The sequence below is a fragment of the Grammomys surdaster genome, unplaced genomic scaffold, assembly GCF_004785775.1.
Source record: "Grammomys surdaster isolate TR1022 unplaced genomic scaffold, NIH_TR_1.0 146, whole genome shotgun sequence".
In the NCBI taxonomy this organism is placed as follows: Eukaryota; Metazoa; Chordata; class Mammalia; order Rodentia; family Muridae; genus Grammomys; species Grammomys surdaster.
Genome location: NW_021604604.1, coordinates 5,850,691 through 5,867,365, shown reverse-complemented (window position 1 = coordinate 5,867,365; position 16,675 = coordinate 5,850,691). Strand labels below are relative to the sequence as shown.

The 16,675-nt window shown below is 35.7% G+C and overlaps 1 protein-coding gene across 2 annotated transcripts in view; it reads left to right on the top strand.

The window, feature by feature from the left end:
• Plxdc2 (plexin domain containing 2) overlaps nucleotides 1-16,675 on the top strand; it is a 394,098-nt gene that overhangs the window by 178,431 nt on the left and 198,992 nt on the right. For both annotated transcript variants that reach the window (XM_028764923.1, XM_028764922.1), the window contains exon 3: nucleotides 10,532-10,678. In XM_028764923.1, the coding sequence (XP_028620756.1) occupies nucleotides 10,532-10,678 (147 nt within the window). The remainder of the gene's footprint in view (nucleotides 1-10,531; nucleotides 10,679-16,675) is intronic.

Genomic DNA, 16,675 nt, shown 5'->3' with positions numbered 1-16,675 from the left:
TTAATAGAAAGGTAAACAGACCTGATGAATAGGCTCATAGAAGCCACCAGAACAAATGCAATGTGTTTTTGAAGTAGTGAAATGTTCTTGATACCTAAAAGGTAATGTGGTAATGAAAAGAATATAAGGCTTGAGAGTGGCCCAGGAACATTCGTGTCCCTGTATTGATGCTGCATTGCATTGATAGAGCTACTTTATGTGTCTCAGCTTCATCGTCTTCTCTTCAAAAATAGTGCCTAATTCACAGAATTGTTACAACTCCTAAACACAGAACGTATACGATATGTCAAGCCAGAGGTTTGGTGTATTAGTAACTCATAAGCTATGGCCACACCTACTTATCAATTGTCATAAATATGGGATTTGCCTGCTTTCTTTGTTTTTAAACAAAAAAATAAAAAATGGACCAACCATCAAGACCCTTCAGTGGTGGATGACAGAGATGAGTACCTGTTTCTCTGTTCAGCATACTTTGGGACCTCATAGTTAAGAACGTGTTCTTCAGTAAATGTTAGTGAAAAATAATACAGGCTCTCTAGTTCTCGGTTGGCCTTTTCTGTTTATCGATGGTAGCTGATAAGAGTGCCTAGTTGAACAAGAGTTGAATAAGAGCTCTCCAAGTCCAGTGAATATTCTCATGTTTACGATAAATAGCCTCAACCCAATTCCACAGCTTTGATTATTTTTAAACTCATTTCTATTTTATGACACTGAAGAATTGTGGCTCAGAAAGCTAATGGCAAAATGACAGGCAATGAAAAGTAAAAGAAAGATTCAGTTCTGACTCTAAAAATAGTGTAAAATGTCTTCACTCAGTCCCACCCTCTATTAGCCACTGCCTGAACCTAGGCAGGGGTGGGGGGGAGCTTTAGAAAGTAGCTGGTTTAGGGAATAGAGAAGAAAAGGGAGAAGAGAAGCAGTGTTCTCTGGCATTAAATGAATAACAGCACAAGGGAAAATTTGACCAATTAAAAGGACATTAATATATCTGACATTTAAAATGCCAGACTGGAAAGTTGGGAATTGTAATAGCTACCTTAGAATCAAAATGTTGGCCAAGTTCTGACCAGTTGGAAGAAACCATACGAATTTTCCACAGATGTTGCTGAGGTGAAAGTCTTAACTGTGTTATAATTTTTGACTTTTCAGTACATTTCTCCATAATTCTTTTAAAATTACAAATGATATTCACTTCACTTTCCTTCTTTCTCCCTTCCCTCCTTCATGAAGTAATTATATCAAGACAGACAATTGTGGTTTTTCTGAAGTCCCTTCTATATCAGAAAGCTTAAATGGCATTTTTTATTAGCTCTAGAAAATTACATGATTTTCAAAGGTGACACATCTGAGGCTTTTCTATGAATCCAAATTTGATAAAAGAACCATATATATATTATACAGATTGAATTATAGTTCTCCTTAACCTCAAGAATTCTTGCCTGAGTGTCCTATGTTACTATATTTGGATCCAAAGCATTTAGGTAATAATTCTGGTTAATTGAAGTCACAGAGGTGGTTGACCCTAATCCTTTAAGAAGACTGCTTTCACCAGGTAGAAGGAGGAAATGCCAACTTTCTCTCCATTTAGTGAGCACAGGTGTGACGTTTTATAATCCAGGAAGAAGACCCTAGTAGGAAACCAAACTAGTCCGAGCTTTGCATTCTTTGGAATTCTAAGCCTCAAGAGATGTGAAAAATAAAAATTAGAAAGATCTCAACCTTAAAGGTAGTATTGTAACACAAAGGGCTCAGGCAATCAAAGTCCTTCCAGACTGAACACAGCTAGAGGTGTCATGCTCCCTCAAACAGTGCTTCAGAACCATAGTGACAAGAAAGCGTGATCCCAAAGCAGGTATGTATAGCATGGAACGCAACAGAGCACCCAGAGATAAACTTATATAGCTGTTGATATTATATAGTTGTGGCTACATAGTAAAACACATATACTGGAATACAAGGCAGGCACTCAGTAATGATGATGGCAAATGGCTTGTCTGCCTCTAGAAGAAGAAGACTTGCTCCTGTATCTATCATTATGCAAACACACAGCAGAACAAATAAACTCAATTCAAATTATTTCCCAAATCTTAGCTTACTACCCAAAATGCCAGCTCAGTGAACGCATGGGTCACATACTGCATGATGCAGATAAAGGTAAGAAGTCTTTGAGTAGAATCCAGTAGCACTAGAATTAGCTCAAACAGTGGACAACTTTGGCTGTATGAAATTCAAAAGCTCTTGCACTACAAAAGGAGCTTCCAATAGAGGGAACAGACAGCCCATAGAATTGTAGATAATCTTTCCCAGCTACGTTTTAAAGTGTTAATATCTAAAAGATATAAGGAACTGCAAAATTCAAACATACACCACTACTGACTACTCATAAATGGACAAATGAATTGTATGGACACTTCTCATAGAAGTCCAACTGTATACTAAATATTTTTAAATTGTTCAATATCCTTACATAGTAGAGTATAATACAAAGTAAAACTACTTTGATATTCTGATCCCAGTCACAATAGCTATTTAAAAAAAAAAAGAAGGAAAGAAATATGACATATGACAGCAAATGCTGATGAGTCCACAGGCGGACATCGCTCCAGTTTGTGGTGTAAACCATGTTGTCACTATGGAATCAGCATGGATGCTTTAGCTACAAAGAAAAAAAATAAACAGAATTTAGAGGAAATTTGATAGAACTGGAAAATATTATATTAAGAGAGGAAACTTAAGAAAGATAAACAACATTTTTTCCTCTCCTATGCAGATCTTAGCTTCTAAATGTTAAATGTGCTTTTCCAAATGGAAAAGCCAGGAAACTGGAAACTGGTCCCTAAGATAGGACAGAATGCTTTAAGAATTGTGGTGGGGTGGAGCGACAGAACTTCACATGAGCATTGAAGGGGAAAGACTACTGAGATGGAAGAATACATACAGCAGGGATAGAATGGGACAGGGATGGGAGGGTAGAAGGTATGCATAGGAACCAAACATGGGGTTTCCATTGTTATTTCTTCAGTAATGTATTTACGTAGCAGTCACATTGTGTTTGAATTTGCAAAATTACATACAATAAATAGATAATAAATTTCCATTGTGTAAATCTCCCATTCTAATATTTTATTTTGGCATCCCGGGGTAACTCAAACAGTATATAGTAGCATAGGTGCTAAATCTAGCAGACATAATCCCATTCTTTTCAACTATGACTTTATATTATAACATTTTGAGACCCATTTTGATATAGTTGTTGCTGATTTGTGGTTGAATATAAAAATACATTTTACCATGAACTGCAGAGAAATTCAGTGACATCCAGAAACTAATATACATTTTACTAATGACGATTACACTGTACAGTTGAAAATGCATCCATATGCAAGGACCCATAATTTATTGAGTTCTCACAAATGATGAATTACATACCCGAGTATTTTTAGATCCAGTGTAAGAATTTTGTGATTTGTGTCAGGTGCAAGGAGAGCTTATTAAATAGGATGGTTATTCGGTGGCTGAAATGGAGGAAATGCTAACTCTAGCATGCTCATTTCACTGACAATGCAAGCTACACACTTTACTTTCACTCTGTCTAGCTCTGCTTTCATTGTGTTCCATAAGTTTGTGTATGCTGCGCCTTCATTTTCATTGAATTCTAGAAAGTCTTTCATTTTCTCTTTATTTCTGCCTTTATCCAGTAGTCATTTAATCAAGTTGTTCCATTTCCATGAGTTTGTAGGCTTTCTGCTCTTTTATGTTGTTGAAATCCAGCTGTAATCAATGGTAATTTGATAAGATGCAGAGGTTTATTTCAATTTGCTTGTATCTGTTGAGACTTGGTTTGTGACCAAGCAGGTGGTTAGTTTTGGAGGTTTCCTTGTGAGATGCTGAGAAGAAGGTATATTCTCTTATATTTGTATAAAATATTCTGTAGATATTGCTTATATCCATTTTCTTCATAACATCTGTTAGCTTTGCTATTTCTTTCTTTAATATTTGTCTGGGTGACCTTTCTATTGGTGAAAATGGGGTATTGAAATCTTTGATTATTAATGTGTAAAGTGAGACATGTGGTTTAACCTTTAGTGATGTTTCCTTTACAAATGTGAGTGCCCTTGTGTTTGGGGCATACATGTAAAAATTGAGCTGTCATGTTGGTGGATTTTTTTCTTTGATTAGTTTGAGATGTCCTTCATCTCTTTTAATTAATTTTAGCTTGAAGCCTATTTTGTTAGATATTAGAAGTTCTACATAAGCTTGCTTCTTGGATAAGAAGGATTGTAGGATCCAGTGGGGTCAAGGACAGCAGAAGAACATGGCCCACAGAGTCAACTAACCCAGGTCCATAGGGACTTACAAAGACTGAAGTGACAATCAGGGAGTCAGTATAGGTCTTACTTCTGCATATATCTAAAGTTGGGTAGTTGAGTGTTCATGTGGGACTCTTAAAAGAAAGAACAGGAGGTGTCTCTTACTATTTTGCCTGCTTTTTGAGGCATGCTTCCTCCTACTGGGTTGCCTCATCCAGCCTTGACTTATTGTGACTTGTTATGCCATGTTTGGTTGACATCCCTGGCAGGCCTGCTATTTTTTGAAAGGAAACAGAGGAGGAGTGGACCTATAGAGATGGGAAGTAATGGGAGGCAAGGGGGAGGGGAAACTCTGGTAGGGATGTAGTACATGAGAAAAAATATGAAAAAAAGAAAAATGAAAAACAGACCAAGCTGTAAATAGATAAAATGTAGTAAAATAAGAGAAGTAAGTAGGTAAAACTCTGTAGGGAAATGAAGATGGCTGTATAGGGAACAAAAACAAAATAGAACAGATGTGCGTGACGAGAGCTGCTGCAATGATCTGATATATCCAACTCAAATGGACTGATTTCTCTTCGTTGAGCTCAATACCCATAAATGGCCCAGCATATCATGACATCGTTCTTTATGACTGAAGGGAATGTTAATGAAGTACTTGCTGAGAGGTATTAAAGGCTACTCAAAAGTCATATGTAGTTCATCCCATCATTCTGAAATTGTATTGGACTTACTTAATAATGGTGAAAAGTTTACATCCTGCTCATGTACTTTAAAAATATGTTTAAATGCATTAATTTCATTTAGTTCTATGGCAATACAGTGAAATAAAGCTAAATGTTATCATTAACTATCATAGTTATTTTTTTAACAAAGAAACTAATCTAACATGAATATCTCATACCTGTACCTATAGATCCATTTCCTCAGATGAGATTGGGTAAGGAGGAGTGTGGTATTGTCTTTATCGACAGCTCTTTCCATGTGTTCTCGTCTGTGCAATTCCATGTTGTAAGGATGATGTCAATATGTTACTGTAGGTCTCTATCTTTTTTCTTCTGTATGTCATCCTACCTGATGGATGTGCCTATGTGAGAAACTGTGTAGAAGAAAAGTCAAACCAATATGAACTGAGTAGATAACTGAGTACGTGACTTCACTAATATGACACAGCTCATTCGTGATCAAGCTTAAAAGAAATGGAGTTCAGATAGCAGCCTGTCAGTCCTTGGGCATACGTAATGCTTTCTCTCTTAGATACTTGCCATGCCCCTGCCGACAGATGCCAGAATAGAGGTGTCTCTATACACCCTTTCTGTGAGCCTTTAAATATAACTTGAAAATAATGCAGCATGTTATACTGGATAATAACTGGATAATAACTTAACAGAAACATGAGTACCTCCTAAAAATATAACTCTTGTTGACTTACAAAATACTTCAAGACCTAAGACTTTCCTTGAATAATTATTAAGCATTTACTTCCATATGTGCTTTTAAAATGTTTCTCATTAACAGTGTTCTATACTGTAGAAACATTAGCTAAGTAATTTCTGCATAAATCAATAGAAAGTAAGAAATGCGATATGGTGATGCCAATAGTGATTATAAAAATTCAGTCTATTAACAATTGGTGAAAATGGGTATTTTCTTACATTTCTCTTAATGATAAAATTAATTTGATACTATTAGTGTAAAATATTGAGTTTTATCTAAGTCAAAGAAGCTATTATCTTAAAATAAAATATGTTGTTAAAATCTGTATATCATCTTTGCCCCAAAATAATTCAAATTCTTGAATTGTAATTCTATGTTGCTTGTCTGACTTGGTGTGTTAAGGACTTGTCCTTAGGAAGATTTAAAAGCATACGATGTAAAATTTCAACAGGTCTTTTATTTCTTCACAGCAAACAGCCTTGTGCCTATTTATATGTGTTGGCATTTTTATTTAAAAGATTGAATTTTTAAATTAAATACCTTGCTCAAAATATATTGTATAGATTTCTCAATGAATAAGTTTATTCTTTGAGAAATCATGAAGTTTTCCAGTGATTTGTATAAATGTCAACAAAATTCTCAGTCTTACATAATGCGTTAATTATGAAAATGTCAAGTAATATATCAAGGAAGGCTATTCATCTAGTTACTATAACTTAATCAGTTAGTATGTGTTTAATATATTCAGCACAGATATATAACATATATTAATTATATATGTATCTATACATGTCCATATACATACATATATAATCAGAGAGGATTAAGAGAAATTAATTAAAAATGCACTTTCTCATGTAGATAAATGTAATTTCATAAAACTTAGATGTGCTTGAAAGTGATATTTGAGGAAAGTAATGAGTTTAATATTTTTCTGCTGGCGTTTGGTGACACATATACAACTTTAACTATTCAGTTTCAGATTTCTGCCTCCAATAATGACCTTAAAAATTAAAACTTTTGTACCAAGTATTTCTATAACTTCGGGTCCATCTGTTAATTAACTGCTATGAATCATGAGCTAATCATATCAGTGTTGTAATTATTTTATTATCACAGTGACTACCAGAAACAACTAAGGAAGGAAAGGCTTCTTTGGGGGTCACTGTTTTTTTTTACATAGGACTTGAATCCCTTGTGACAGTGAAGTCATGGCAGGGCATCTCAGTTCATGAGGCAGGGTCATGTGGAGGAGGCAGTACACATCTTAATGGACCAAGAAGCAATGGACAAGCCAGGACACAGGATTGTGCCTAGGGACTTCTTTCATCTGAGGCCTCCTTCCTAAAGGTGCCACAAACTTCCCAAACAATGCCATCAACTGGAGAGCAAGCATTCAAACATGAGCCTATGAGGGGCAGTTCATGCTCAATACATAACAATTTGAATATTATTACTATATATTCATGATGAAAAGAAATTACATACCCACTTATAATTATATTAACTACATCTGACCTTATGTGAAGTATTCTTGGCATATAGAGTCAGTGCTCATCATCAGACTTTTGCCATAACTTCTGCACTTCTATATAGAGCCAGGGTAGCACATAGCTAATTTCTCACTGAAATACATATGATAGACAATTTAATAACCCCATGACTGATTTGATAGTAGGTACTATATGCTCAAGAACTTCTCATTGATTTCATATTTTCTGTATCTCTGTATATTAAAAAGACACTTCCTTTTACATAAAAATATAATTCGTCAGGGAGAAAATTGAGTCATGAGTTTGTTTTCTGAGATTTTGTAGATTCTGTTTCCATGAGACCTTATGGAGGTGTTAGATTGCCCAATGTTTTCTCACTACAGCATATAATCTGATTTGTCTGTTTTAGATACCAATAGGATTTCTCTTGATCCAAGTGTACAGACTCACTCCCATAAGCTAGCACTTGGGAGGTTGCCATAAGTTTAATTCTAGCCTGAGATATTTAATAGGCTGTAGCAAACCTGTGTCAAGGGAATGAAAAGGGGAGGGATTATCAACAGAAATTTCATAGTATACACAATTTTATTGCAAATTTTCTGAGAACCTATTCTGAGGAAGAAGAGAATCTAACAGAAGAGAAGAGGAGAGTAAAGGCTGCAAAGATGTGTGGAAGGGAGCATCTAGAAGGGGAAGGGTGAAAATTCTTCCCTGTTTTTATGTCTATGAACCCAATATCGTCAACGTTCCAGACTGATGGCATTGTTTAACTTTAACTACCCCAATAAAGACCCTCTGGAAAACTTCTAGGATGTTGGGAGTTGAGTTTTTAATATATAGATTTTGAGGGAGGGTCTACAATGTTTATTTCATAGCATATATCCCAGACACGCTACCTCACTGTGCTATTTCGTGCTTCTTGAGGCTGGGTGGGCAGAATACAAATACAGTCACATTTGAGTTCATCTTTGAGCACTCACTCTTACTTTGCTCTTTCTTCAGATTTGTTATTGTATCGCCCCCTTTACTTTCTTAGAGTAGCACATTGGACACTACAGAGAATCAATGTTTTTCTCTTTTTGTCTGGAAAGACTGATTTCCACACTTGGTATTTCAAATATCTTTACGTTTAAATAAATAATAATGCCTTGCCAAACATTTTTACAAGAATAAAATAAGCCTCTACATCTGTAAAGAGCATTTAAGTCATGTTTATTATAGACTACTATCTATTTGGTAGTCATTAGTTTATGCCTATGCTTGAGAACCTTGAGTATGTTTAATATATCCAGATTAGCACATGGATAGACATACAATAAGGTCTCAGTTTCTTTTACTTCTCAATGAAATAAACTTGAAGTTCAAATATCATTGCTGTTTCTAAGCATCAGTACTATAGTTAGTTGCCTCACCAGCCCTGGCAGAAGAGGATGCTGAGGATAGGTGGTATAGACTGGTTTATGCCTGTAGCTATGGTGACTTGTCCTCTGAGGTTTTTGGAAGATGTCCTATGTTTCCCTACAGCTGCACGTTTGCAGGCATTTTTTGACAACCTGAGTTTATAGCATTTAGAGTCACCCACTGAGCCATCTTTCAGTAACAGTTTGTTTCATAAATGAATTGGCAAGTCAGCACATCACACTAGCACGTTGTTTTATTGTCTCTTGTGGTAGAAACAGTTTTTCTTTAGAAGAGAAAATGAAATTCTTTGTGCTCAGAGTGACTTTCAATAACTCTTTAAGTATCATTATGCCTAAAAAAAATGACAAAAAGGAGTTTGAATAATTTACTGGTGCTAAAATGTCACATTTTTGAGGTATCTATTTTATGGCTTTCCTAAGTGTCTGAAACAAACACCTCCCTGGGATTTAACAACTTGTGTGCCTACATGCTTAGGTAAACAATAAATTGCTTTCATCTTTGAATAAAAGTTGCCATGACAACTTGGCAAGCTTGAGCTATATAACTCAGTAACAAGTTTTCAGCTTAACTTTAGTATTTTCAGGACATGATATTTTTTTTAAGATAGGCTGACTTAGCTGAAAATTGAAAGCATGATTTCACAAAGTCACAGCATATATATATTATATATATATATATTATATATATATATGTGTGTGTGTGTGTGTGTGTGTGTGTGTGTGTGTGTCTGTATAATACATTCAGTGGCCTGAGGTTGATATTGGCTGTCTTTCTCTATAATTCAACAACTTATTATTTGAGTCAGAATCACCCACGGAATATATGTTGGAAGGCTGGCTGGCATATGAGTACCAGTGATTTGCCTTTTCCCACAGCCTTTCTCATAGTGCTGAATAAACAGACACATCTCATTGGGGCTGGCAACTTTGCTCAGTGCTTCTTCCAAAGAACCCAAGTTGGGTCCCACCACTCCAAGATTCATACATGTCCAAACTGTCTTTAACTCCAGATTCCAAGATATCAAGAGCCCTCGTCTGATCTCCAAACACACCAGCATTGATGTGCATATGCCCATATATCAGACAAAATGCATATAAAATGCATATAAACACATATAAATAAAAGTGAATTATTTTTTAAATGATACATTGTGGCACGTCTGGCTTTTATTTGGTTGATTGACACCCAAACACAGATCATCATAATTGAATGTCAAATGCTTACAATGCAGGAGCCACCCCCAAACTCCTCATAAGCATAACTAATTTTGTGGCTAATACATGTATATGATTTGTATTATCCAAGTGTCATATGACTTTAAAACATCCATTTTCTCCATTGAGCCCGAAACAAAAGTAAAATCTCTATTAAAAGCATTATAGTAAGACTCATATTGAGAATTCAAATAAAAGTAGATTTTAATTATCCAAATGAAGCAATTATCTGAATTTTTGGGACCATTAACTAAAAATAGGCCCCAATATAATGTTTTTTGAAAGAATAAATTAATTTTGCTGTCACTGACTATAATTATATAGCTTAGACTTTCAGTAAATATTTCTAAATCAAGCATTTTTTGTCTTGTTAACAGATAAGTCTCTGTTATTACTGTGACCCAAAAGAAAAAATCATATTGTATACAAAGTATTAAATTGCTTCTAAGTTTCGTGTATGTAAATGTTTCTTTTAAAGAGGATGACTTATTTTACATGTATCATTTTCATTTTAATTTACTTTGCTAAGAGTCTACTTAAGTCATTTGCTAGTATGAAGACTACTGATACCTTTAGTTAGAGAAGAATCATTTAAGAAAGTAAAATTAGTAGAAATATTACTGTTGTTAATGATCATCTTTGTCCACCAATGCAGGAGGACACGGATCACAATTACTACATTTCCCGGATATATGGCCCAGCAGATTCTGCCAGCCGGGATCTGTGGGTGAACATAGACCAAATGGAAAAAGACAAAGTGAAGATTCATGGGATACTTTCCAACACTCATCGGCAAGCCGCGGTAAGCACTTTGACATTTAATAGTTTTTTTTCCCACAGTGAGAAAAGTGTCAAGTTCATATGTAATTGCCTTCCACGTGCTCACTTCTGTGATTGTCATATGCAACTATATATAACATACTAAGGAAAACTTGAGAAGTGTCTTGATTAGCTCATTATTTTTGCCATAGTGTGCCTGATGAGTTATATTTTTTTTTCCAAGAAGTGGTTCAGATCGGATTATTTTCCACTTAGGCAGCACTTTAAAACCTGCTTGAACTTGAATCTTATCCCATAATAGGCTTTATTGTTTCTCATGTCAGAAAAATTAACAAAGTACATTTATACTTCTGACAACATGTGCTGACCAAGTTACAGGCTTGAGTGAAGAAACTGAATATACGGAAGACAATATAATGCAGAAGACATCAAAGTGATATGTGAACTTGGGCTCATTATTCACCAGTTGCCTCTCTAGAAGCAAATAATTTATTCTGAGGCACTGTTTTGTCATTACTCAAGTAGCATTGGCATGGAGATATTCACACCATACTTTTGTATGTGAAGTTGTCATTAATATCTGATTCTGTGTATCAGGACAGATGCTTAAATGAATTGACTCTTTTGGTCTTCAAAATAGCATAGTGATTCAAACATTATTGAAATGACACTGGCCTCTACATCCATACTGTGGCATACCCTACCCCCATTTATATCACACCTACATACACAAACACACACACATTCACATATAGCTACAAACACACACAAATATACATAGGCATAAATGAACATACGAGCACATGAACACATAAGTAAGCACACAAAACCCAAAACAGAAGCATAAAGAAATAGATACAAACAAGCATACATGAACATGGGCATACACACATGCACACACACTAACAAACACACATATACACACTCACACACAAAACACATGTATGAAAACAAAAACATGGGAATACACATGCAGAAGTATGCGTACACACACAGGCACACATGAACACACACATACGTACACATATGCACACATACTAGCAGATGTTAGCACATATTCACACAGCTCTATTTTTGTATATATTACCCAAAGACTTACCAAACCCACAAGAGAAACAGGAAATAGGAAGCAGAATTTACTAGAGGGGATATTTTTCTCATATCTCATAGATAATTCGTGATGCAAAACTCCCTAGTAATTTAGATAGAACCAGAATTTAAATTTAAGCCCTAAGGGAAGGTGTGTAGATTTCTCAAATCTTACCACCAATTTATAAAATTTGCATGCTCATGTGTCTGCATTTTGTCAACAAATTAAACCAGAAAAATCAAATTTATATTTTGCGAGGGAAAGACCCAGGGGTGGATAGCTAATATGGTTCTGGGCAAGCAGGGGATAAAAGGGGGACAGTCAGAAGACTGAGGTTCCATGAAGAAGCAATACTGGCCTCTTCCTGATTCCTCACAGTGAGTGAGTGGAGGGGCAAAACAAAGTCTTTCTTGGAACATAATTAAAAGAAAACAAATGCCCTTCCATTTACTATCATTTGTAATGTCCATAATAGTTTGTAGTCTTACATGAATATTCTAGAGAGAGAGGAAAAGGGCAGATGTAAATTAAGACTCTCTTTACTTTTTCAGTATTAAAAAACAAACAAGCAAACAAACAAAGTAAGCCTTACCAATCAGTTAGTTTGTGTTTGACACTCCAAGGCACTCCATTTTCCTTCTCTATTTTTATTTCAAATTGTACTTCACAGTATTTATGTAATACCCATGCATGCTAGAATCCAATTTTGTGTGTTTTCATTCTCTCCATTGTACATTTGTTTAGGCTCCGTTTCCTAAATCATCACTTAAGATCTATGTAAGTTGGATGCTAAAGACTAATTTTGCAGTGAACATATTAAAACAAGGAGCATGCCTTCCTAAATGTTGGGAAGTGAAGATCATAGACAAACTCATAGCATATGGCAAGCAGTGAAGTAAACATTCTACACTAAAATTATTTACAGTTATTTGGATATTTTTGTCCTTTATTCAAACATACAGTTTTGAGATGGCTGTTCAAACATTTCTGATTTTAAACATAAAAGCCTGGAGAGGGGATACTTTTGACATCAACCCCTATGCAGTCAGGCTTGTCCCTCGGGGAACCCAGAGAGATATTTTTAACTTTTATTTATATTCCCTTGCAATGCTTAGCCACTTAGCCTAAGCAAGAATTCAGATCGCCAGTCAGTGGAGGTTCTGGATGGCCCCTCTCTGCTTGGTCTAGGGGCAGAAGTCCCTTCTTTAAGGTTGGGTGGAGATGGGATTTGGGAACACCCTGGGTAGAGTAACAACCTCATCTTGGGTCTCGTGGTCCTCCATAGCTAACTTATGATAATATATCTGAATAGGTTTTGCTACCAAATTATTTATCTGTTGTTTCACAAAGTTAGCCTATTTAAGGCCCGGGGCCAGCAGAAATAAGCAAAAATTACCCAATTAATGGTCCCAAGATGGGAGGAACTAGGATTGACAACCATGGAGAGGCTGAAAACCAATTCTTGTACCAGCACTCATTTTTCTCTTTCTCTCTGTCTTTTCTCAGGGCCGTCTCTGACCTTTTTCATGCTCTCTTTAACCATCCCTGTCTTGTCTACATAAAGGCAGCATTCTTCTTTAAGGGATGTACATAGTCAAGAGCTGTACACAGCCTTTTCTATTGTAAAAGAGTAAATCATGTCCAATAAATCCTTTGCAATTTTTGGAGGTCTCTTCAGACAGCGAAATGAGGGATTTCTTGAAATTAGTGATGTCAATCTCTAGCTGTTTGATGTTCTTGTCAGTGGCCCTTCGCAAGATTAGAATTGCCACAGCCTTTCTATACTTAGAGAAGGGAAGAGATGTCAGAGGCAGTCCTGCTTATACACTGAAGGCCTAAAATCAGCCATAGGCCTAAAATCAGCAATAGGCCTGTCATATATGTATACTAACACCAAGTCTTGTGTCTCTGTGGAAAACCATTGAAACGGATGGCTATAAGCTATTGTAAACAGGCAGCTTTTGTGGAAATTTACCAACCTGAGTAGTCGTAGACCTTGTAAATAGGTAGCCTTGACAGATAATACCAACTTAGATAAGGACAAGTAAATCATAGGCAGAGTCATAGTGACCTGTCCCCTGAACCTTCACCCAGCTGATATCCTGTTCTGAAAGATATCTGTATTTCCCCTGAACACCCAGGCTCCGGTGTCATCCCCTTCCCCACGTCCTGCCTTTTTGTGTTTATAACCCTATGTGAATAAGTAAAAATTAAGATTTGATTTAAAAATATAAATAAACCAATGAATGGAAAAACAAAAAAACATAAAAGCCAACCTGGACTTGTTTCTTCTCCTCTAGGCCAACATTTTATATTCTGTAGCTCTGTGGGTTTCTTTCTATATTTTTAAATCCACATTACTTAACTCAGTGCTAGATGCGGAGTCTGATTCAACAGCCAGACATATTAGAATTATTCTGCTCTCAAACCATCGATAACAGTCTCATTCGAAACTCCCAGAGACTCATCTCCATCATAAGACAAGGAGTCTGGGGTTGAAAATGAGGAGACCTTGGCTCCCACACTCATTTTCTCAGATCTGACCTCTCTGTACCTCAATTTTATAACTCGAAAGAAAGGAATAAAAATACCTGTCTACCTATCCAGAGTTACTGTGAGATTAAAAAAGAAACCATCACTATAGGAAACCAGGGACCTTAAAAGATTAATGAGTTTGTAGAATTTTGTTTTTAGAAAGTCCTGATAATTTTTTATTAAAAAAAAAAAAGTTAACCACCTGCCTGGGAATGAAGCTTGTTGGTCGAGTGTTTGCCTAATGTGCAGAAACTTCTAATGCTTGTACCCCAGAACCATGTTAAGTGGATGTTGTGAAAATGCCTGTAATCCCAGGATTGGACAGGTGGAAGCCAGGCGATCAAAAGTCCAAGGTCATCACTGCTTAAATAGTGATGTCAAGAACAGCACTGGGCTACGTGAAGCGGTGTCTCAAAAATATGAAAGAAATCTGTTTCTAAAGCAAAAGCTCACTAAAAGAGGGCTGGGAGCTATCCGAATTCATTTCCTACCACCCACGTCAGGTGGCTCACAACTACTTATAACCTCAATATCAAGTGTTCTGATGCCTTGTTCTGGCCTCTGCAGACACTTGTATGGCCACATGAGTGTAGATACTCACATACATACATACATACATATATACATACATTCACACATACATACATACATATATAAATACATAGCATATCATACATTCATATATATAATTAAAAGTAAAATAAATCTTAGAAATAGGATCACAAGAGTTGAAATTATGAAAATAAGTTATTGATTATTGAAATGTCACAAGATGGAGTAATTATGGGAATGAGCTCAGTTCTGAGTACAGAAGCAAATGGGGCTTCACAGCCAAGAGGTGGAGTATGAAGGGATGGACCACGCTCCTTGCTCAAGGACTTAAATTTAGACCCTATTTCTTGCCAAAATGTTATCTCCAGACTGAGGGGTTTCTAGTTAAATTGACTTACTGCCACTGTTTCAGAAGGCAGGACATTGTGATCAGAAGGCACAGGATAAGTTAGGAGATGATCGTCCTGGTAGGATATGCAGAATGGGTTCTTGTTCAACTATCACTACTAGTTTTGTTAAAGTTTTGTTAAGTGCATAATTGGGTCCAGTAAAATATTCAGATGCATGACTAATGACTAGAGCATAATTAAAGAATATTTTATTTTTTAATTTAATTAAAAATTAAATTTTAAAATTTTAAAAATTTAATTTTTTTATTTATAATTTAATTTAATTTTGGTCAGACTCAAGGAAGGAACTCATACTAAAATCATTCAGGTTTTACAGTAAAGTCGAGCGATGCAAAGATACAGAAGTTCAAACATGAGACTCAGTACAAAAGGCATCTTAGAGGAGTCTATGTCCTTTTTCAAGGGGACCAGATAGCAAGACAGATAGGCCACCTGAGTAAAATACTGATGGTGGATTAAATGGTAGATACATGGAGAATATGCCAGGTCAATGAATTGAGGTATGTGTGTATGTGTATGTATGTGTAGGTGTATGTGTGTGTGTGTGTGTGTGTGTGTGTGTGTGTATATATATATACATATATATATATATATACACATATATATATATGATAACACTATATATATATGATAACATCATTATCTCACTGTGCTTCCTTTTACTGAGCAATTATGATGTACTTTTGTCTCACCTAAACACACTCTTCCTTAATTTTTCATTTCTCCTTTCATTGATGGGAATGTTGATTCTTTAAATGAGAAACAAGAGCAGAATGGATTGCTTGCAGCACTGTTCATTTCACTCCTATTATAAAGTGGATAAGATTTGTAATGACTCTAGATGGTCTTCGCATCTGATGATTGCTTCAAACATTTAAATTTTATTCCACAGACTTCTGACAGCTTACACATACACACACACACACACACATATACACACACACTACATGTACATATACACATATGTCTGCATTACAAATATCATTACAAAACTCTGAAGAGTTCTTTCTTCAGAAAGATTCTTATTGCTTCAATGAGCATTCCAATTAGTAGTAAATTTGGATAATGCTTCTTTTGAAAAGACAAATTTGACTGTGCGTGTTAATTTCACACTATAGTTTTCTTGTATTATTCCAGTTTGGTTTTTCCATACTTTAAAGAACCTGGTATTGTGAGCCTATTTTGTTAGAGGATGAACTTTAAAAGAGTATGCTGCTTCTATTAGCTTACTGTGAGCATCACAATTAGTTTATTATTATGTATGTTTATTATTCCTTTGGGGGTGGGCATGGATAATTTGTTTAGTCAGTTCTCCCCCCTCTACCATTCCATAGATTATGAGGATCAAATTCCAGTCATCATATTTGTTTGGCAAGGTGTGAAGCTTAGTCTTCCTACATGCCCATCCCCTATTCTCTCTCTCTCTCTCTCT